Source organism: Haliotis asinina, chromosome 11 (genome assembly GCF_037392515.1).
Source record: "Haliotis asinina isolate JCU_RB_2024 chromosome 11, JCU_Hal_asi_v2, whole genome shotgun sequence".
Taxonomy (NCBI): Eukaryota; Metazoa; Mollusca; class Gastropoda; order Lepetellida; family Haliotidae; genus Haliotis; species Haliotis asinina.
The window spans coordinates 56,658,809-56,681,734 of NC_090290.1; the positions used below are offsets into that span (position 1 = coordinate 56,658,809).

Genomic DNA, 22,926 nt, shown 5'->3' on the forward strand with positions numbered 1-22,926 from the left:
ACCAGCTTGGTGTTTAATCATCTCAGAAGTAAGACAATACATGCGGTTTCATCTACAGGCCAGTCTAAGTAAACTTACAATTTCTTTCTTAAAGCTTTTTTTTGGAAGGAATTTCTTCAGCTTTTCGAGATACTCATTTATTATTTCTGTTAATTGAAATTCTTTTCATATTTTTTCATACTACAAGGACAGTGATTGTTATATCGATTTTTTTTTTAGACTGAGATGTAAAATATTGTATTCTTTTCTTAGACTCTGACTTTTATGTATTGATACATTGCTACAAGTCATATGAGTATACCTTGCTACAAGTTGTATTGGTATACCTGGCTACAACTCAAATTGATATATCTGGCTACATGCCATATTGATATACTTGGATACAACTTATAAGTCATATTGGTATAACAAGACCTGTTCAGTAGTGCTTGGTAGAAGTCATATTACTATGCTTCAATACTACTTGTGTTGATATGCCCATATTGATATGCCTTAACATTTCAGTATATGCCTGTATACAGTTTGCATTGGTATGCCTGGATGCCGCGACAATAACTGATAATAACTGTGGTATAACATGTCCTATATATTCAATACTGACTTGTTGCATACTGTGTATACAACATGCTTGCACTTGGTGTGGATATCTGTAGCATGAATGTTATCAACATTGTACAGATTATAAACATTGTATTCAAAGTGTTTATTATGTGATCAGGACACTGCATTGTTCTGTTGTGTTTGACAGGATGTTGTGATATTACTGATATCTTTGTGATATTGTTCTGTGTGTTTGTTATATTTTCAGCCAAATTTGGAGAACGTGAACATGTCAAAATGTTTTAGCTTTTCAGAATAATGTGCGATTTATTGGCTTCCTGTTTTGAAGTGGACATTGCTACGGTGACTTTGTGATGATTTTTTGTACTGTATGCACCATAACATTTGTAACGCTGAAATTTGTGAAGAGTTTATCCAATGTTATACCCTACACTGCATTCATGGTGTGTTAATTACAGTTAATCTCATTCACTCTGTGTTTATGACTGTTTCTAGGATCAGCTGACGGGAACACTGAACAAAACCAAAATAGCTGATGTTGGTAAACGAGTCAAGTAAGTCCTTATCTGCTCAGAGATTCTTCTGTGGGATTTTGTGTCTGTCATGTCAGCTGTGGAGAACCGTTTGGACAGCCAAGTGGAGTACATCTATCAAACTGGAGAAAATTCTTCTAATGCCTTTAGCCTTTATCAGGATGCAAGGATGTCTGGTTTTCACTGTGAGTTAAGATATACGCCATTTTTAGCAATATTCCAGCAATTTGATGGCAAGGAACACCAGGAATGGGCTTCACACATTGTACTCGTGTAGGGAATCAAACCAAAGTCTTCTGCGTGAACCACTAGGCTGTGAAACTAAGGACATATCAGTCATTCTAGATCAGGGTGCTGTTGTACAAAGTAATCAGCGCTAAGGTGATCGTTTCCCTCATCCTTTTACATAGACTTACAACTAGCATAGCGTTAAGGTGATCGTTTCCCTCATCCTTTTACATAGACTTACAACTAGCATAGTGCTAAGGTGATCGTTTCCCTCATCCTTTTACATAGACTTACAACTAGCATAGTGCTAAGGTGTTCGTTTCCCTCATCCTTTTACATAGACTTACAACTAGCATAGTGCTAAGGTGTTCGTTTCCCTCATCCTTTTACATAGACTTACAACTAGCATAGGGCTAAGGGGTTCGTTTCCCTCATCCTTTTACATAGACTTACAACTAGCATAGCGTTAAGGTGATCGTTTCCCTCATCCTTTTACATAGACTTACAACTAGCATAGCGTTAAGGGGTTCGTTTCCCTCATCCTTTTACATAGACTTACAACTAGCATAGCGTTAAGGTGTTCGTTTCCCTCATCCTTTTACATAGACTTCCAACTAGCATAGGGCTAAGGTGTTCGTTTCCCTCATCCTTTTACATAGACTTACAACTAGCATAGCACTAAGGTGATCGTTTCCTCGTCCTTTTACATAGACTTACAACTAGCATAGTCCTAAGGTGTTCGTTTCCCTCATCCTTTTACATAGACTTACAACTAGCATAGTGCTAAGGTGTTCGTTTCCCTCATCCTTTTACATAGACTTACAACTAGCATAGCGCTAAGGTGATCGTTTCCTCGTCCTTTTACATAGACTTACAACTAGCATAGCGCCAAAGGTGTTCGTTTCCCTCATCCTTTTACATAGACTTACAACTAGCATAGTGCTAAGGTGTTCATTTCCCTCATCCTTTTACATAGATTTACAACTAGCATAGCACTAAGGTGATCGTTTCCCTCATCCTTTTAAATAGACTTACAACTAGCATAGCGTTAAGGTGATCGTTTCCCTCATCCTTTTAAATAGACTTACAACTAGCATAGCGCTAAGGTGATTGTTTCCTCGTCCTTTTACATAGACTTACAACTAGCATAGTCCTAAGGTGTTTGTTTCCCTCATCCTTTTACATAGACTTACAGCTAGCATAGCGCTAAGGTGATCGTTTCCCTCATCCTTTTACATAGACTTCCAACTAGCATAGCGCTAAGGTTGCTTAGTACAATAGCACCCAGGTTTTAATGCCTCGTATTGCTTGCAAGAAACTGATAAGATACTTACCATCCTGAAACTTATCCAACAACCATGCCAATCTTGTTTACAAACAACAAGGGGCAGGCAACTCTCATTACTTACTGCCACTATCAGTGTTTAACATTTTACTGGCTCTTCAATTACTTGCTGCCAATTTGCTGTGACTCCAGGTTAATCTTCAACAGCCTGTACTGCTGGCAGTTATAGTTATTGCTGCACAACTAGTGCTGATTTCTTAAGGTTATTATTTTTTTTTTTTGATCTTGAAGGCTTCCAGAAATATACAGCCATGTTTCCTCTTTCAGGAAGAACTGGAGCCAGTCGTATGTAGTCCTCCATGGCTCAAACATCATCTTCTACAAGGACCAGAAGGCATCTATGCAACGACCAGGCTCCCCTCACGGCAAACCTGAGTTCATACTCAGCCTGCTTGGCGCTAAAATCGACTTAAATCATAACACAGAGGTCACAAGCAAGAGAAATGTCATCACGGTAATTTGGAATATAAATCACTCTATGCCCAGATCTTGAGAGATCGAGTATATTTATCCTTGGCCTGAAGAAGTAACAATTGTACTCCTGGTTGGACAATAGATACTATTTTATTATACACCAAGTTTATAATCAGCATCCTTAATTCCATATTGATCTTTATTATACCATACTCCGTCGGTAATGTGACGATGATTGTCTCGATCTTGATTGTGTAGGACTAGATGATTGTGTGGGTCATGGGTTGGTGGAGATTGCCTGTGACGAAGAGACTGTCTGGATTGGGATGATTACACCTTGCTCATTGTCTTGTTTCTGATAATTTTTGCCAGAGATGGCAATAATTGTCTTGGTTGGGATGATTGTGTTGGTCATGACAGTCACCTGGATTGGGATTATTGTGTTGGTCATGACAGTCACCTGGATTGGGATTATTGTGTTGGTCATGACAGTCACCTGGATTGGGATGATTGTGTTGGTCATGACAGTCACCTGGATTGGGATTATTGTGTTGGTCATGACGGTCACCTGGATTGGGATTATTGTGTTGGTCATGACAGTCACCTGGATTGGGATGATTGTGATGGTCATGACAGTCACCTGGATTGTAATGATTGTCATGGTAGGGATGATTGTCTGGTCAGGATGACTGTTTGGGATGTGATGATCGTCTGTGTCATGGTGGATACACTACAGATTGAACTCCATATGAGATGACAACACTTTGTTAATAATGTTCCAGTTGACGGCCAGCAGCAACACGCAGTATCTCCTGCAGTGTGATGATGAAGCAATATCTAAAACCTGGTTGGTCCGTCTCAAGATCGCAGCAAATGACCTTGAAGAAGTAGGTTCACAGCCATCAACCAGTAAAGGTGGCAAGGTAGAATTCTCTACAGATCTTCAGTTGTCATTTTACTGATCGTGGACAAAGTCATTTGCTTGACTCCATGGTATTATAATGTGATGATGTGGACCTTTGCATCAACTTCAGAATACACAAAAAATAAAAAAAAAGATCGTTTTGAGGTTCGAATGTTTTCATTGTCATTGAGACCTGTGGTTTGTTTCTTATTAACAATATTTCAGCAAATGTTTTTCATGTTTCTTGAAAGATGAGGTTTGATGTTTGTCACCAGTATACAAACCATACCACAGCAGCCTGAAAATAAATTACTTGCCTAAACCAACCAGTGACTGATAGTATGAGCAATAATAATCACCACTTGATCAGTTTACTCAACTCTCCTACTGCCAGCATGAGTTGTAGGGAACTTGAAGTAACCAGGACTCCCTACAGAGGCAGGGCAATACAGGTGTTAGTATAAGTCGTAGCGTTATGATTTAGGGAATACAGGGCTTTATGTGTACTGTAGTCGGTTTTATCCTAACGAGGGACACATGAAACCCTGTATTCCCTGAATCATAATGCTACAACAAATTTATCTTATCAAATTATCTTAGCCCGTGCACTGGGCTGTATGGTTATTTGTTCACGGTCACATGAACCAATCAGAAATGGACATTCTTACTTGAGGTTGGATAAGTATGGGAGAAAACATGCCTCCAAGGTTTTTGTAGACAATGTAAAACCGGAGGGGGAGTGATTTCCCAACCCTGATGGTTTTACATTGTCTACCAAAACTGAGGAGAAGTGTTTTCTCTAACATACACTAGTATACTGTCAGGTGTGGGTAATTACAATGCAGATGATCATTTAATGAAGCTAAACAACAGTAATGGAAGTGCACCTAAAATCAATTAAATGACAGTAACTATAAGTAGATAATTTAACCCCACCACCTTGTCGGCCTGGTGGCCATGCGGTAGAGCGTCTACCTACAGATGTGAGATTTGTGGTTCCAATCCTGTTTCAGGAATCATATGTATTGTGAGTTTAATCGTGAATGATATTTTTCAATTGATTTCAAACACTCATGTAATGTTGATGTTCATATAAAGTTAGGAAAAGTAAAACCTGGGATCCGGTCTTACTAACGAAAAGTAAAACTTGGGAAGAGGTCTTTCTAGCGAAAAGTAAAACCTGTCCCTACAAAACAAAACCTCAAATGCGGTTGTTCTGGCAAAACAAGAGATGACCTAATATATAGTGAAAAGCACACTTTAGGTTTTTGTACAGTATTAAATGTCATGTGACCCAAGTTATTCATGCTGTTCATTATTTTCAGGATGAGAAGAAAGTAGCAAAGAAACCAGAGCCAAGTCCCACAGACAAGAGCAGTAAGTCTTCATCAGGTTGTACTTGTGATAATTTGTATATTGTAGTACCTAATACAGCAGTGACAAAGCTGAAACATGCAAAGGTGAATTCTCTGTGCTGACAATGTCATTTTTTTATCATTTTTCATGTCTTGGATTAATGATGTTCTTGAGACATTGTTCAGAATGTCTACAGAAGAAACTTTGTGATGATCATTTCATGATATTTTGGAGAGATCAGTCTAGGACTTAATAGGCTGCACAACCAGACATATTCCAATGAAAGTCAGAATGAGTCTTCAAGGAATCTTGCAACATAATATATGTATCTTTTTTTTCAATTTTTTGGGTTCAGGGGATGGGTTCAATGTATTTTGGTCGGTATATCCTGAGTCCTAAATGTCCCAACCCTGTGTTAAATTTCCTGAATATTAGAGTGAGTTTTTAATTTTATGCCACACTCAAAAATATTCCAGACATATGGTGGTGGTCTGTAATTACACTAGTGATCAACAACATGAGCATTGAGCTACACAATTGATCTACACAATTGATCTACACAATACGTTGACATGTGTCAACCAGGTCGACCCGCCTGGCCACCCAATCCCTGTATTCAAATCTTATGACAAGCATGTTTTACTGAACAACAGTTGTAACCCAGATCTTCATGGGTTCCTTAACATGGCCAGTAATGTACCGAAGAAGAAGGTATTCCACCTTATTAGATGTTGGTCTTGCTGAGTGGCTTCATTGCCATTGTATATTTGTTTATAATCAATTTCACATGCACATTACATTTCAGAGTATATTCTTGCTCCTCATATTCATAGTTGACATCCATGAACTTCCTTTCTATTTGCATATTAAGTCATCTTGACAAAACTAAATGTGGGTAATTCTATGGTTCTTCATAATACAGAAGTTATCATCCAGAAATTTCCCTGTATCAGTTCTGAATACCATGTAAAAACTTTGTTACATGCAAAAGTCATAATTACATTCACCAATTCCATGGCTTTCTTTATGTTTCTTGAGAGAGACATTGCTCATCCCTTTGATACTTATTGTTCAGGTGAGTGTGAGTACAAAGGGGCAACTAAGAACAGGTCTGACATATGGTACTTTCTCTCTTCCCAGTGATGAGAAGCCAGTCAGTGGACGAGGCACCCGGTGGTAGTCAGGAAAGACATGCATCTCTCAATGCCACATACTTCCGTATCCGGGACAAACTGCGCAGCCTCATCACACGGCGCCCCCTGCAGGAAGATTTGATCAAACGAGGAATTATCAAGGGTAAAGTCACCAAGGCTCTGATGTTGGTTGGGTCAGCTAATAATTTTGTTGTGAAAATTTGACACCATGAACCTTGAGTTGGAGATACAGCAGGAGTAGCATAGGTTGGTGACTGTGTCCTGCGTAGAAACAGTGAACAGACAATGTGCAGGTGGTAAACGGACAGTGTGCAGGTGGTAAATGGACAATGTACAGACAATGTGCAGGTGGTGAACAGACATGTACAGACAGTGAACAGACAATGTGCAGGTGGTAAACGGACAATGTGCAGGTGGTAAACGAACAATGAACAGACAATTTAGCGGTGGTAAACAGACAATTGCAGACAATTTGCAGGTGGTAAACAGACAATATACAGACAATGTGCAGGTGGTAAACAATGTACAATTTGCAGGTGGTGAACAGACATGTACAGACAGTGAACAGACAATGTGCAGGTGGTAAATGAACAATGAACAGACAATTTAGCGGTGGTAAACAGACAATTGCAGACAATTTGCAGGTGGTAAACAGACAATATACAGACAATGTGCAGGTGGTAAACAATGTACAATTTGCAGGTGGTGAACAGACATGTACAGACAGTGAACATACAATGTGCAGGTGGTAAATGCACAGTGTGCAGGTGGTAAACGAACACTGAACAGACAATTGGGAGGTGGTAAACAGACAATGTGCAGGTGGTAAACAATGTACAATTTGCAGGTGGTGAACAGACATGTACAGACAGTGAACATACAATGTGCAGGTGGTAAACGAACAATGAACAGACAATTTGGAGGTGGTAAACAGACAATGTGCAGACAATTTGCAGGTGGTAAACGGACAATGTACAGACAATGTGCAGACAATTTGCAGGTGGTAAACGGACAATGTACAGACAATGTGCAGGTGGTAAACAATGTACAATTTGCAGGTGGTGAACAGACGTGCAGACAGTGAACAGACAATGTGCAGACGATGAACACACTGTGCAGGTAGTGAACAGACCATGTGCAGACAGTGAACAGACAATGTACAGTTTCTAGACAATGAACAACCAATGTCCAGACAGTTCATGGACAATGTACTATTCATAGACAATATTGTATATGTATTCACAGATGATGTACAGACAATTGTAAATTTCTTCAAAGACAATTTCCAAACAGTGACCAATATACAGTGTACAGACAGTAAAGAGACAATGTATGCACAATGTACAATAAAGATGCAAAATGGTTGTAGAAGTATGTGTCCGTGAATTATTTAAGGCCACACGCTATTCACTTGCTGTAAGATTGTATTCTCTAGGGGTAGGTATATTAGCAACAATTTTGATTTACCATGTTTCAGATCGTGTGTTTGGGTCTGATCTCCGTGAGCTGTGTGCCAGAGAGCATAATACTGTACCAACATTTGTGATGAAGTGCATCAATGCTGTGGAACAAAAAGGTACCTTTAGCCGACCTTTAATAGGCAAGACAGCCATTCCCAGTATGCAGCTGTTGTTCCCCAACTTTCCCGTCTCTTATGCTTCTGCTGCTGCAGGGGAAAGCATGATTCACAAATATTCTTTCAACACTCACTGTCTTACTTCCCCATTCACCATCCACCCTCTTACCCACCCTTCTGTTCTTTGCAGTGTTTAAACCAAAGATGAAGATGAAGGAAGTCTAGATTTCCTCAGGTTCCCCAGAATCTCCCATCTATTTGTTTCTAGCTATGTTACATATATTCACAGACTAAATGGTCATGACTAAGATGTGTCTCCTGGTAGACTGAGTGGTTACTCCCAAATGTTCCTCTGCACAAAGAAGTGTCTCCTGGTAGATTGAGAAGTAACTCCCAAATGTTCCTCTGCACTGAGAAGTGTCTCCGGGTAGATTGAACAGTAACTCCCAAATGTTCCTCTGCACAAAGAAGTGTCTATGGGTAGATAGAGCGGTAACTCCCAAATGTTCCTGTACACAAAGAAGTGTCTATGGGTAGATAGAGCGGTAACTCCCAAATGTTCCTCTGCACAAAGAAGTGTCTCTGGGTAGATTGAACAGTAACTCCCAACTGTTCCTCTTCACTGAGAAGTGTCTATGGGTAGATTGAACAGTAACTCCCAAATGTTCCTCTGCACAAAGAAGTGTCTCTGGGTAGATTGAGCAGTAACTCCCAAATGTTCCTCTTCACTGAGAAGTGTCTCTGGGTAAATAGAGCAGTAACTCCCAAATGTTCCTCTACACAAAGATGTGTCTATGGGTAGATAGAGCGGTAACTCCCAAATGTTCTTCTGCACAAAGAAGTGTCTATGGGTAGATAGAGCAGTAACTCCCAAATGTTCCTGTACACAAAGAAGTGTCTATGGGTAGATTGAGCAGTAACTCCCAAATGTTCCTGTACACAAAGAAGTGTCTATGGGTAGATAGAGCGGTAACTCCCAAATGTTCCTCTGCACAAAGAAGTGTCTCCAGGAAGATTGAACAGTAACTCCCAAATGTTCCTCTGCACCAAGATGTGTCTATGGGTAGATTGAGCAGTAACTCCCAAATGTTCCTCTGCACAAAGAAGTGTCTCTGGGTAAATAGAGCAGTAACTCCCAAATGTTCCTCTACACAAAGAAGTGTCTATGGGTAGATAGAGCAGTAACTCCCAAATGTTCCTGTACACAAAGATGTGTCTATGGGTAGATAGAGCGGTAACTCCCAAATGTTCCTCTGCACAAAGAAGTGTCTCCAGGAAGATTGAACAGTAACTCCCAAATGTTCCTCTGCACCAAGATGTGTCTATGGGTAGATTGAGCAGTAACTCCCAAATGTTCCTCTGCACAAAGAAGTGTCTCCAGGAAGATTGAACAGTAACTCCCAAATGTTCCTCTGCACAAAGAAGTGTCTATGGGTAGATAGAGCAGTAACTCCCAAATGTTCCTGTACACAAAGAAGTGTCTATGGGTAGATAGAGCGGTAACTCCCAAATGTTCCTGTACACAAAGAGGTGTCTATGGGTAGATAGAGCAGTAACTCCCAAATGTTCCTGTACACAAAGAAGTGTCTATGGGTAGATTGAACAGTAACTCCCAAATGTTTCTCTGCTCTGAATTTGTGTTTCTGTCCCAAATCTTTGTTTACTCTGAGAAGTGTCTGCCAGTGCATCTTGGCCACTGTTTCTCTGTGTTACTCAGGTTTGGACCATGATGGATTGTACCGAGTAAGTGGAAACCTGGCTGAGATACAGAAGTTGAGATTCATTGTAGATAAAGGTAAGATGCTACGTCTCTCATTTGGAGATGTCATATTGAAGTCCATTCTTGTAAATATGTACATCAGTGATGACCACCTCACAAAAACCATTTATTATCATTAACAGGAAGCTGAGTATCATTGTTGCTCTATAATGGAACAAGCCACACCCATTCCAGAATAACTGATCAGTAGTCTGCTGGTGGACTTGGCCTAACTTTCTTTTGTTGAAAAACTTGGTGTTCTTTAAGCCAGTGAGATTGGCAGGTAGGTGTAATTATCACTTCAGAATATACTGTGAGGTGATTTTGTACAGCTAGGCCATAGGTCAAGGGGACCATATTTACATTGTTTAGTATTATTAGACTCTCTCTGTGTTTATTTTATGAAGTCATTGTTTGACTCTCTGGTTCACAGAGGAGACATACAGTCTGGATGACGAGAGCTGTGATATTAACGTTCTGACGGGTGCACTCAAGCTTTTCTTTCGGGAACTGAAAGAACCACTGTTTCCTTTCAAGATGTTTGATAGATTCACAGCAGCTATCAGTAAGTCACTTTCTTTGTCATGTCTGATGCATTCACATCTTTGTCATGTCTGATGCATTCACATTTTTGTCATGTCTTGATGCATTCACATTTTGTCATGTCTGATGCATTCACATTTTGTCATGTCTTGATGCATTCACATTTTGTCATGTCTGATGCATTCACACTTTGTCATGTCTGATGCATTCACACTTTGTCATGTCTGATGCATTCACATTTTTGTCATGTCTGATGCATTCACATTTTGTCATGTCTTGATGCATTCACATTTTGTCATGTCTGATGCATTCACACTTTGTCATGTCTGATGCATTCACACTTTGTCATGTCTGATGCATTCACACTTTGTCATGTCTGATGCATTCACATCTTTCAGTAGTAATCTATATCTTGTTGACAGATGTAAAGAAACATAGCACGAAATAAATGGATAAAACTGAAAAAGAGCGCTTGTTATCTCATTCTGAAAGACTAATTGTCCTTGTTGAATTGAATTATGCTAGAGGCACCTCACCAAGACTGACATGTTATGTCTGCAGGGAAGGAGAAAAACTCACAGAAGCTGCAGGCTTTCAAGGAGCTAGTGTCAGAGCTTCCAAAATGCAACTATGACACTATGAAGGTTCTCTTCAAGCATCTCACAAAGTAAGTTTATGCAGTTCAGAGGCGTTGTTGTGTTGTCATAGTTACTGATAGATCCATTTGGCTTTTTTGGTGTTGCCACAGCTACATCCCAGAAGACATTGTGTTGGCATAGATAGGTTGGATCCCACAGTGCAGAGTCATGTTGCCATTGTTGCAAGACTAAACCATAGTAATGTCATCCTATCCCAATTGCGTAGCACGATGATGTTTATCACTGGATTGTCTGGTCCAGACTTGATTGTTTACAGACTGCCACCATATTGCTGCCATATTGCTGAGTGTGACAGGTAAACAAACAAACCAATGTCTGATTTACTGTTACAGTGTCATCGCTTACAGCAAGGAGAACCGGATGCAGACGCAGAACGTGGCGATTGTGTTTGGTCCAACATTGATGTGGTCAGATGGAGATGCTGGCGGCATGGCAGTGATGACCATCATTCAAAGCAAAGTGGTAGAATATGTCCTTCTGGAGTATGACAGACTGTTCCCTTAGCCAATCACGTCGCAGGTTACAAGACCTTTGGCCAGTCAGTTCAAGACAGTCACGTGTCATTAGTTGTTGAATTAGTGACAGGTAGTGTTGAAGGATCACAGGTAGACAGCTGGATCAGATGCTTTTGAGTTCGTTCTGCCGAGAGTTTAATGACTGTAGAAACAGTGGCTGTGTAGATCTGTAGCATGTGTCACGGTGTAGTGAATGGTGCATGCTTGTTATCGAAGATCGTTGTTAGCTGACTTGGAGAAAGCATTATGCTTTTTAGTTGGTGACCATTGTGTTTCATGTTTCAAAGTATTCCATACTTCAGAAATTGACAAGGTCTTCCACATTGCTCCATCATTTTTGGGTTTACGATTCAACAGTTGGTGAGATGCGTGATACAGTGATTTATACCATATCAGAGGAAGGGTTTCTCTATGAATATGTCACATTGTTCAGCACATCTCCAACACATCATGGGTTATTGTCACAGCACCTGCACTGTAATCTGTCGAGAATAATATTCAGACACTCATAATGGCTACAGCCATACAGATGATTGTACTCCAGGTACCCCCTATACAGATGATTGTACTCTTGGGTACCCACTATACCGATGATTGTACTCCTGGGTCCCGAATATACAGATGATTGTACTCCGGGTACCTACTATATAGATGATTGTACTCCCGGGTACCCACTATACAGATGATTGTACTCCCGGGTACCCTTAGATGACTGCACAGGGATGCTGTCACTAGAACTATCATGATTCACTGAAGAATGGATGTATCATAGTACATAAGATGCATGAGATATCGGATACTTGATACCTGCCATGTGATACATGATACTCGTTTCACATGATAAAAGATGGGGTACGTTTGTCAAGATGCATGTCATGTGATCAAGTTTTGCATGATACAAGGGATACAAGATTTATGAGATAAATGTCATATATGATACGTGATATATGATGGTGTTAGGAATATAACACTCATTGTGACATATCCTATACCACGGATGTTGACATACCATATATGCACTGCTATTGAAGCTTTTGTACACATTCCCTGTGCAAAATGTCTGACTATATGCGGTTAACCCATGTTTCTGTTGGTGAGAGCTTCCTCACATTTTGATGATGAAATAGTACTAACCTCTCGATTGTTACTATACATATTATGTATATATATATATATATATCTGTTGATTGTACGAGTGACCTGTTGATCTAATTATGTCCACCATATTGCAGAGGTCACACTCATCACAACGAAGGTGAGCTCTTGTTGACTGGAATTCTGGGAAAGTGGTGTAGGCAATAATATTTTGATTGTTTAACATTCCTGACATTCTAAACAGATAACTATTATTAAAATGATATAAACATTCCAGACAAATGATATAATATAGTTTTTGATTTGTCAAGTACAGCAAATTATGTGTCACAACACCAAAGCAAATTCTTTACATCTCTGATTTTATTAATATATGAAATTTAATATGCTGTCAAGTCATTAAAAGTGCAGAAGTCACCACCTTCTGCATTGGTTGTTTAAATATTTGATTTAACAATGAACCACTGAGTTCTTCCGGTATCGTGGTTGTACTTGATGTCAGTGTTTAAATATTATCAAATATTATCATTCCTAGAAAAATTCACATTTAAACAGATAACTTTGTGAAGAATATTGATCTTCATAGAACATGCTCAAATAAACATATTTTTGTAGAACAGAATCACACTGTGCGTGTAAGATAATGTACTGCTAGAAATAATCATTAAGAGAATTTAGTCATTTTTAATCTATGGAGGATTTGGGTGCCAAGATTTGAGCCATGTGTTTTCTATTGATTGAATTGTGATTGTACATAGCCTTCATAAATCACTACGCATGTAGATGTTCACATATAAAATTGTGCAATATGCTTAGTTGACAACATTGCTTGGGTGGTTGCACCAAAGTCAGGGCAAGTTCCAACGCACACCAGATAAAGACATCAAGGAAGGACACTTACTATGCCTGAGATTCACTGTCTTGTTACCTAGAGAGGGTGGTGGGGAGCAGTATATAAGGGCACTGCAAATTTACTTTGAAGAGTTGTGTCCATTGAACACACCCCTACTCTCAGTGTGCGAAACAGTTTCCGGCTTTGAAGGCCAGTGGAGCAAGCTATACCTGAATGTTACTAGCCCCAAAAATTATTCTCTATCCTGAAATTCAAAGGTAGATAGTGTTTCATCTTAAAGCTGCTAATATGATGAACATTTTTATCAGGTCATAATTTTGCACGATTTATTATACGAGTATTATATCTTAACAAGTCTGACAGAGTGAAATACTTACAAAATGATCCTTTGAAATTTCTCAAGTCAGTCAGATCAGTGACTATGGAGATTTACTAGCTCGACTGGATGCTTGCTGCTCCACCAAGGTATTGTTGTGTTCATATGTAGTTTAATATTTCATGATTTCAAAATAAAGATAGATAATTTTGTAGAAGCAAGATGACAGTTTCAAGTGGACATTAACTCAAATGTTTCATTTTGTTTTCAGCATTGAAAGCAATGTAATGCAAAGATCAAATCCTGTCAAAATGTGCCATTTTTTTCAATCATAGAATTTGATACAATTATACCTTCACTTTTATTTTCTAATCAGAGATGGTGAACTATTAATTCTTTGTTTCATTGCTTTAAGTTAACATTTTCTAGTGAATTGTGATCAAGTTTTATGGAATCAAAATAATATGGCATTAAGCTACATTTGTTTGATAAAATCTTTGATCTCTAGAAGTAGCCATAATGACCACTGATTTCAACTTCACTGGTAGCTGACTAACCTTACCCAGTACTCGGAAAGTGATTGCCATGGAAACACACAAAATGAGTCTGAGTCCCCATTACAAATATGTGATTTAGAAAGGGTCCTCTCTGCAAAGATTCTAGTTTAGACATTTTTTTAAACATACTGAAAGACCAATTCACAGGGACTGTGGTTTGGAGAGGGTCCACTCTGTGGAGGTTAGGGTTTAGAGAGTGCTGAAACTCCACAATGCAGACTGTGGTTAAGATAGGGTCCACACCATGAAGGTTATGGAGTGGAGAGTTTTTCTTAAACATGCTGAAAGTCCTCATTACAGGGACTGTGATTTAGGGAGGGTCCACACTGCAATGATATACTCATTATCCAGGTGAAATGTGCCATGTTTAATAACTTAAAGTTTTACTAGTCAAGCTCTGTAGTAATACAGAACATATGAGCAGAATATTACTAATATGACATTATATGAACACCCATGGCGTGAGGATTACTTGCTTGATAACGGCATTACCGTTAGTAGTAGCTACACCGAAATGTGGCTCATATTAATAGAAAGGAAGTTGTATGCCAATGAATCCCTCCCTGTTGGTGTCTGTGTTTGCTCATTACATCAAACACTGGTTTGTCTAATCCAGACTCGACCATACACATGTGACCATTAACTTAGCCGGAATACTGTTGAGTGTGGCATTAAACAACAAACAAGCAAACAGTACAAACATATTCATATTTAACACACGAATATGCTATAGATACTGTAGCAGGTGACCTGGGTTCTTAGGAATTTGGGGGCGGTGGGGTAGTCAAGTGGTTAAGCATTTGCTCATCATGCTGGGTTCTATTCCCCACATAGGCACAATGTGTATAGCCCATATTTGGTGTCCCCAGCTCTGATATTACCGTAATATCGTAATAGAGGCGGAAAACTAATCTTACTCAATCCTAGGAATTTAACAAAATATGTGTTGCCCTTTGTGTAACATTGCGCAGCTTCACTAGTAGTGTATTACTTCTAAACTTCAATATGAACTGACCTATGCAGTTATTATTTACCAAAGTATGACGTTGTTTATCATCTTCTTTTAGAGTTTTAATTTAATCCCTTGTTTTACTTAATTTGTAATAAATCAAACTGCAAAAATAATTGGGGGTGAAATCAAAATTCATCAGTGTTTATGTTTGAAAGGTAAATTTAAATAAGCGTTTTGTTACATACATTGATAGATAGATAGTGTTTGGGATTCCATTAGAAAAAAATGGAGGAAAAAAATTCAAGGCTACATCTTAGAGTATGAGAGACTGTGAGCAAGAGGAAAGATGGATTTAACTGAAAATGAGATAAAATATTATTAGAAACAATTACTTCCAGCAAAGGTTTCTTTTTACAAAAATGGCTGTATAGTGACTTGTAATACAATACAATGTATTAATCTGGCTAATCATTGATTTCCCTTTTTGTATAAACATATATTCTGTTGTATAATTTTTGTTGTTATGTAAAGGTATTATTCCCTATGGTTTAATGTTGTTATCACTGTGCAACATAACAATTTCTCTTTGTGTTATTGATTTTTAGCACCTGTCACTAGCAATTGTTTACTGTACATAACCCTGTTTATGTAATATAAACAAAACTTACATATATCATTGTTCTTGGATAATATTTATATATTTTGAAGTGTGGTTTAAAATCAGGAAAATGTGAGTTGTTATGGGGATTTATTTTGTGTACATATTTGAAAGTTGAATTCCAGAGTGAAAATGTGACAGTCCATCAATGTTTGAAGAATCTGGACAAAATAATCACTCTGCATGCCTGTAATTTCAGTTCACTTATTATTGCTGATACAGCAATTTTACCTTCCTGACTCAGGTGTATGTTCATGAAATTCTGAAAATCTCTCGCCATTGCCTAATTAATGTTTGAATAGCATGCTTAAAATTATGCAAGATATTCTAAAAAATGGAAATGTATGGGGACAGATTAAATTATACCTGAAGCAGAGATTCAAACAGAGCTTTATTAAAAATACAGGTTTGTCATTGTTGTAAAAATGCCCTACAAGATGAATCCCAGTGAGTAAACATAACAAAAAGGTATCAGTTCCATAGTGAAACCTCAGATTTCAAAACAGAGTAATTGAATACCAAAAGAACATTGCCCAGTGTAAAGGCATGGTCATGCCTGGATGCCTTGGAGAGAGTTCTTGTGGAGAACTTGATGTATATAAGTCAGTACATTCATGTTTGTTTGCGTATACTGACTTTATGTGTCTGTTTTGTGTTCGGAGCTTTGAGGCTTGTAAGAAAACTTTTGTGGATTATTAACAGAAATGTTTCAATTTCTTGTTTCTAATAGTTTGTGACATTTTCCTCCAGCATTGATGGGCTGGTGCTGTTGTTGTTACTGTTGAATATTTTGATAGTTTATGTGTGACAATCCCAGGTGTTCATGATGGAATCAGGACTGCTGATTTGTGCAGACTCTCCTCAGGGAGCTGAGCGCAACTTGCCTTGTGAGAAGATTGTATTTCTTTCATTCTGTTGAAATAAAAAGTGTTTGGAAGGACATCTTGGGACGTTTACTAAACATTTATTAACATTCCTAAACACTACATGAACATGTAAATGTTACATAACCAAATCTATCTCTTTAAGGACATTGTTTTTCTGGTTAAAGATATTTAATGTTGCTATATGATAAGGTCTTTTGTTTCTCTCTCTTCCAGTTGTCCACAACTTTTTGTGTGGAGTAAAACTGAGTGTAAACAGCTGACTTGTGTTACTGTGTGATCTCAATCAATCGGTATGAAAAGTCTTGTGTCATATTATATTTGCTAAGCCTTAGAATCTGAATCAAATATGGCAGTCACAACAGCCATGGCGACTGGACTCCAGTTATCCTGCGGAAACAAAGAATGACTGTTTAGATGTGTTTTGCAAATAAACATGTGGCCTATCTAGATTCTTATCATTTGAATTCTGTGTATTTCGTAGATAAGAGCAATAACATATTTGGCCTTCATAATTGTTTTTACATTTTATCCAACTAGGCATGGATGCCCTGATCTCTCAGTGTTGTGCATTTCCATAGTTGTAACATGTTCTTGCTGTATTACCAAGGTCAAGGCTGAAAGTCAAAAGTCAGGGTTACAGTTCAAGGTCACCCTTTGCCTTTGTGACAAATGCATTTCCTACTGTTAAAGATAGTAAGATTTTTTGTCGTGCTTGAACTTAACTGATATTTTTATGTAAACATGTTTCCATTTATCACAAAAACTTTTCAGTTGGTTGATTGCCTCTTTTTTAAAAATTGACAGAACACCTCAGTACTTTCAGGAACCAATATATGTAGGGCAATTTTACTTTCAGATAATTCTGAATAAGGGAATAATTAGATATGGAGTTAAATGCACTTGGCTTAATAGCTGTACATGATATTTCTCATGTTACACCAGACAAGACATTAGGATATAACTGCAAGGGAGTATGTAGGAGAAGAACTTGTAATTTTATCAGTGGAATAGATTCCTAACCATTGAAAACAAGATTTGACCTCGTCTGAGATATGGTTGATGCCACCATTATTGATATGGATTTTGTAATGGCCTCTGTATCTGTATCTGGTATTGGAGAAAGTCTGCTGCTGAGTAGTACGTACATTATGGCGGTGATATGTCACCAGTCGTGAAAAAGACATTTCTGTGATGCCGTTGATGACTTTTAAAATCATGAATTTTCTCATTACTCTTGTCAAAGGCTTGTATTTCATCTAATGTTCTGCACATGTTGAAATAATGCTGTGTGGTCTGAATGGCGAGAAGTTCCACCTCAGGAAAGAGTCCTGAATTTCATTAAATGGGGGATTGTATCATAAACATTTATTAGTTTTTACAATTTGATGCAAGAGTTCAGTAATAAATGCTTCTTTAAAAACATATCTGCTCAAATTTCTCAAAACTGACTGCACCAGTTATTTTTTTATTGAAATACAAATAAGATTTATGGTATGGTCCCTCTGTTCCATTGCTCAATCTGGTTCTCTGTTGTGATGTCATTCATTAGAGTCGTTCTAAAGTTATCAGAGTTAACAGTTTCCAGATGTTGACTTGTTTTAAAACATTTCTTACATGGTTTCACTTGTTGTTTGTACAAATAAGATTATCTGTTGTAAGTAAACTGCCTATATAAACAGTGTACAGTATAACTGTGTTGTAGAGCACTAGTTTCTACCTATGTCTTGAACAGTGGACATTGTTTGTATAATTGTCATGTTGTTTATTTTGCTTAGACTTTGTCAGTTGCATCATTTCATCATAGCGTCAATGGCTTCATCACAATTATGAATTAATCATGGCGATTAAATTCACCCAACAAACATTGTACTGCAACTGAAATAGTGTTTATAGCCTGACTAACAGTGTCTGAATTGGGAATATTTTACAAAATAGACACCTATTCAATTATCTTGCTGAATTGTAATAAAACATAGCCTAAACTTTTTATTCATTTCACAAAACACTTCAGTGATCTAGACAACTAGTATAGACTTACATGGACTGTATTGGAAATGTTTTGGAGGGTCGTTATCAAGGATCACTCCTTCCCAAGCATGTGCAAAGGACAGACATGCACCTTGTCAGTCTTCCTATCTTATAACCTAGCAATGAGGGTCTTGAAGGGTGGTGTAGTGGTTAAAATGTTCGATTGGCATGCCAAAGATCTGAGTTTGGATCCTTACATTGGTACAGTGTGTGAAGCCATTTCCTCCCATTATGCTGCTGGAATGTTGCTGAAGGTAGTTTATAGCAATACTTGATGAGAACTGGGATTGTTTTACAAACAAGTGTTGATACAAGTGATTATTATAACATTACAAATTAGAAAGCAATATATAGAGTAAAATTGTGTTAGATTAAACCTCATTTGCATTGATGCGTTAGATTAAGACTTATTTGCATTGATGTGTTAGATTAAACCTCATTTGCACTGATGTGTTAGATTAAACCTCATTTGCGTTGATGTGTTAGATTAAACCTCATTTGCATTGATGTGTTAGATTAAGCTTTATTTGCATTGATGTGTTAGATTAAACCTCATTTGCGTTGATGTTATGACTGTTATTGGGTACGGTGGTCGCACAGCAGTATGTGATGCTGTGAGGGTTACGGGTTTGAATCCCAGTTAACCCTGCTTATGTTTCAAGGTTTGTCTGCACCATAGGTATGATACGAGACCAGGGCCCATTCAGAAGGGATCCTACTGTAGTCAGAGGCTACCACTGTTGTAAGTCCATGTTCAAGTATGGGACTTATTATCACCTTAGCACTAAGATCACCTCTGTCATTTTGGGGGTCTTCTTCCCACATGACTAAACACCACCACACTAAGTCCCTCAAGACCAGATTTTCTCTCTCTGAATAATCAAATAATCATGATTAAGACAACCTATTGCAATCGAAGTGGAAACAAACTGAGCAGTGCAAATATATTTTCATTTTCGTTTAAATTGACAAGCTAAATATTTGTCAATTCTGTTTCCTAGAGATTATCGTTCATCCCACTTGTCAGTGTGGTTTCGTACAGCTGAGTGCTTTGTTGAAAATCATTGTCAATTAAACTGTTTCATTTCCTACATTTTATCCGTTTTACAAATATTATTGTTTATTTCATAAAGGTGTCTTTTTGTAATAAGCTAAACATCAAAGTTTAAATTTAACCAGTGAAGATACGTTGAAGATCAGTTTGTTTTTCTATTACTGTGATCATAATTTATCTATCTGTGTTAGAACATACTGTAGTTAAGTATTTCCAAAGACCTCATTGTAAATAGTCATGGACAAATAAACAAAGAACTGTCAGCATTAGTAACTATTGTGTCAGATTTCTATGTAGATAAAACTGTTAAGAGATATATTTGTAGATGTAATACCTAGACATGCATTGCTGATACCGATGTTTCATGTTACTGAGAAAATTTAATGTGGTCTTCTGCTTCTATATTAAGTTCAGTTATCTCCCTTGTTTCTTATTGGACTAGGAAATACATACACATGTGTGTATGTTCAGTTGTTGAAGATGATCACAATTACATATATTGTTAATTCTTAATTCACACATTAGGCAATTACTGTGAGATTATTCAACTAATTTGTATATTCCTGTTCTATTGTCATAGCTATGTAGTTCTGTTGCCATGGAGACAGTGATGCACTAGTAGGACTTTTACAGATTGTGTGGCCATGATGGTATTCAAGTGTTACTTGTATATTTTTCTGTTATCAGTGATGTAGAGGCTCAGTTATCTTGGAAAACATATTCCATTCCATTTGCCATGGTAACCATGGCGATTATTCTGCAGCCCTTGTATTAATTATGAATTAATCATTGTGTTCTTGTTATCAGTGCATCTGTTAAACTACACGAGCTAACCATAGTATTAGAGTTGTCAGTCGTGTTGTGTCACCATGGTAACGACAGTTGCTGGGTAACACCCCTGTAACATGCTCTTGTTCAGTTAGCAGTTAATATCATATTTGTTGGGTTGCACTATTACTTCATCTGATTTTGTATCACATTTATGTTGAAGTAAAGGAAATAAATATTTATTTTCACCACTGAAATATTTCTCACTTTGTTGTTTTAGCATGAGTGACAGCTGAGTTTTATGCTGCCTTTTGCAGTATCCTGCACAGCCATTGTACGGCCAATGATGTGAGAAATAGGCCTTGCACAACTTTGAAGTTGGTTTAAGCAGTCATTTGTCATGCTGAATAACTTGGTTGGCTTGCCCACATGGATACGATGTGTGAAGCCCACTCCTGATATCTGTTGTTGTTTCAGTTCATGCTGTCAATTCATAAAGATTTTCATACAGACTAGGATGAACCTTGTTTCTCCACACACCCGTGACCATAATGTCCCTAAATATCAAGGGTACTTAGACAAGTCAAGGAACACAAAGACGTTCTGTTGACTCCTTTCTGTTTCTCAGATCTTGCTTCCCTTTTCTGAGTCAGACAACTGTTTACTAAAGAAACCATTCTAATGGGCTTTCCTTCTGAACAAAATGACCCTTTGAACGTAATCTGTCATGGATTGAAAAAACACAATTTTGAAAGTTTATCTCAAAAGATTCCTTTGCTTCAATCCAGAGGGAGTAAACAAATTACTATGACATAACAAAGCCGTAGCTTACTCCAACTGTGATTACTAGAACTTGGTCAAGTTTTGGACCTGCTGCTATAAACTGTTTGTTGGAACCGTTCTATCTTACTACCCTTTTTGATGAAACTGGTTATTGATTTATGAAAGCATGAATTCTTCAATTAAACACTTGTTCAATGACATATTATATTAATTGTTGTGCAACAAAAACATGGAATTAAAAAAAAAACAACTGTTCTGGTAGTCTGTTTCATGTACACTGTGTTCCCCTCTGACAAGTGTGATCTGTAAATGCGCAACGCCATGTTGAAAGCATCTGAATGTAGCTATGATATGTTTGGGATTACACTTTCTCCGATTCTGTACTTTTGTTAGGTTGACTCCCATCCGGGGTTCAAACCCTCATCTTCCGGTACCTAAGTACACGGTGCTATAACCTACTCTGCCATTGGTTTGTCTATGACAAAAGCCACCTAAAACAAAAACACACGGACACATGTCAAGCAGATACAAGCCACCTAGGACAATTGCCACCCAGACAAACGCCACCTAGGACAAAAACACGGACAAATGTCAAGTAGATACAGGCCACCTAGGACAATTGCCACCCAGACAAACGCCACCTAGGACAAAAACACGGACACATGTCAAGCAGATACAAGCCACCTAGGACAATTGCCACCCAGACAAACGCCACCTAGGACAAAAACACGGACAAATGTCAAGCAGATACAAGCCACCTAGGACAATTGCCACCCAGACAAACGCCACCTAGGACAAAAACACGGACAAATGTCAAGTAGATACAAACCACCTAGGACAATTGCCACCCAGACAAACGCCACCAAGGACAAAAACACGGACAAATGTCAAGTAGATACAGGCCACCTAGGACAATTGCCACCCAGACAAACGCCACCAAGGACAAAAACACGGACAAATGTCAAGTAGATACAAACCACCTAGGACAATTGCCACCCAGACAAACGCCACCAAGGACAAAAACACGGACAAATGTCAAGTAGATACAGGCCACCTAGGACAATTGCCACCCAGACAAACGCCACCTAGGACAAAAACACGGACAAATGTCAAGTAGATACAGGCCACCTAGGACAATTGCCACCCAGACAAACGCCACCAAGGACAAAAACACGGACAAATGTCAAGTAGATACAGGCCACCTAGGACAATTGCCACCCAGACAAATGCCACCTAGGAAAAATGACATTCGGACAAATGGAACCTAGAACAAAAGGCATCCAGGCAAAAGCTATCTAGGACAAGTGCCACCCAAACAGAAATAACAAACACCAACACAAGATCATGTCTCCTAGATGTATTTGCATTATAATTCATGTTCACACGTTCATTATTGCTTTCATTATCATCTTGATTTTATTTTCCTTT

General features: G+C 38.2%; 1 protein-coding gene across 6 annotated transcripts in view; it reads left to right on the top strand.

Moving 5' to 3' along the window:
- LOC137255739 (rho GTPase-activating protein 15-like) overlaps nucleotides 1–20,972 on the top strand; it is a 49,716-nt gene extending 28,744 nt beyond the window's left edge. For 5 of the 6 annotated variants that reach the window (XM_067793239.1, XM_067793240.1, XM_067793242.1 and 2 more), the window contains 10 exons: nucleotides 1,057–1,115; nucleotides 2,935–3,121; nucleotides 3,864–4,004; nucleotides 5,311–5,362; nucleotides 6,482–6,637; nucleotides 7,973–8,071; nucleotides 9,789–9,866; nucleotides 10,264–10,395; nucleotides 10,935–11,040; nucleotides 11,365–20,972. In XM_067793239.1, the coding sequence (XP_067649340.1) occupies nucleotides 1,057–1,115; nucleotides 2,935–3,121; nucleotides 3,864–4,004; nucleotides 5,311–5,362; nucleotides 6,482–6,637; nucleotides 7,973–8,071; nucleotides 9,789–9,866; nucleotides 10,264–10,395; nucleotides 10,935–11,040; nucleotides 11,365–11,536 (1,182 nt within the window). In that variant the 3' untranslated portion in view covers nucleotides 11,537–20,972. The remainder of the gene's footprint in view (nucleotides 1–1,056; nucleotides 1,116–2,934; nucleotides 3,122–3,863; nucleotides 4,005–5,310; nucleotides 5,363–6,481; nucleotides 6,638–7,972; nucleotides 8,072–9,788; nucleotides 9,867–10,263; nucleotides 10,396–10,934; nucleotides 11,041–11,364) is intronic. The other variant, XM_067793241.1, reaches the window with a different exon arrangement.
- The last annotated feature ends 1,954 nt before the right edge of the window (nucleotides 20,973–22,926 follow it).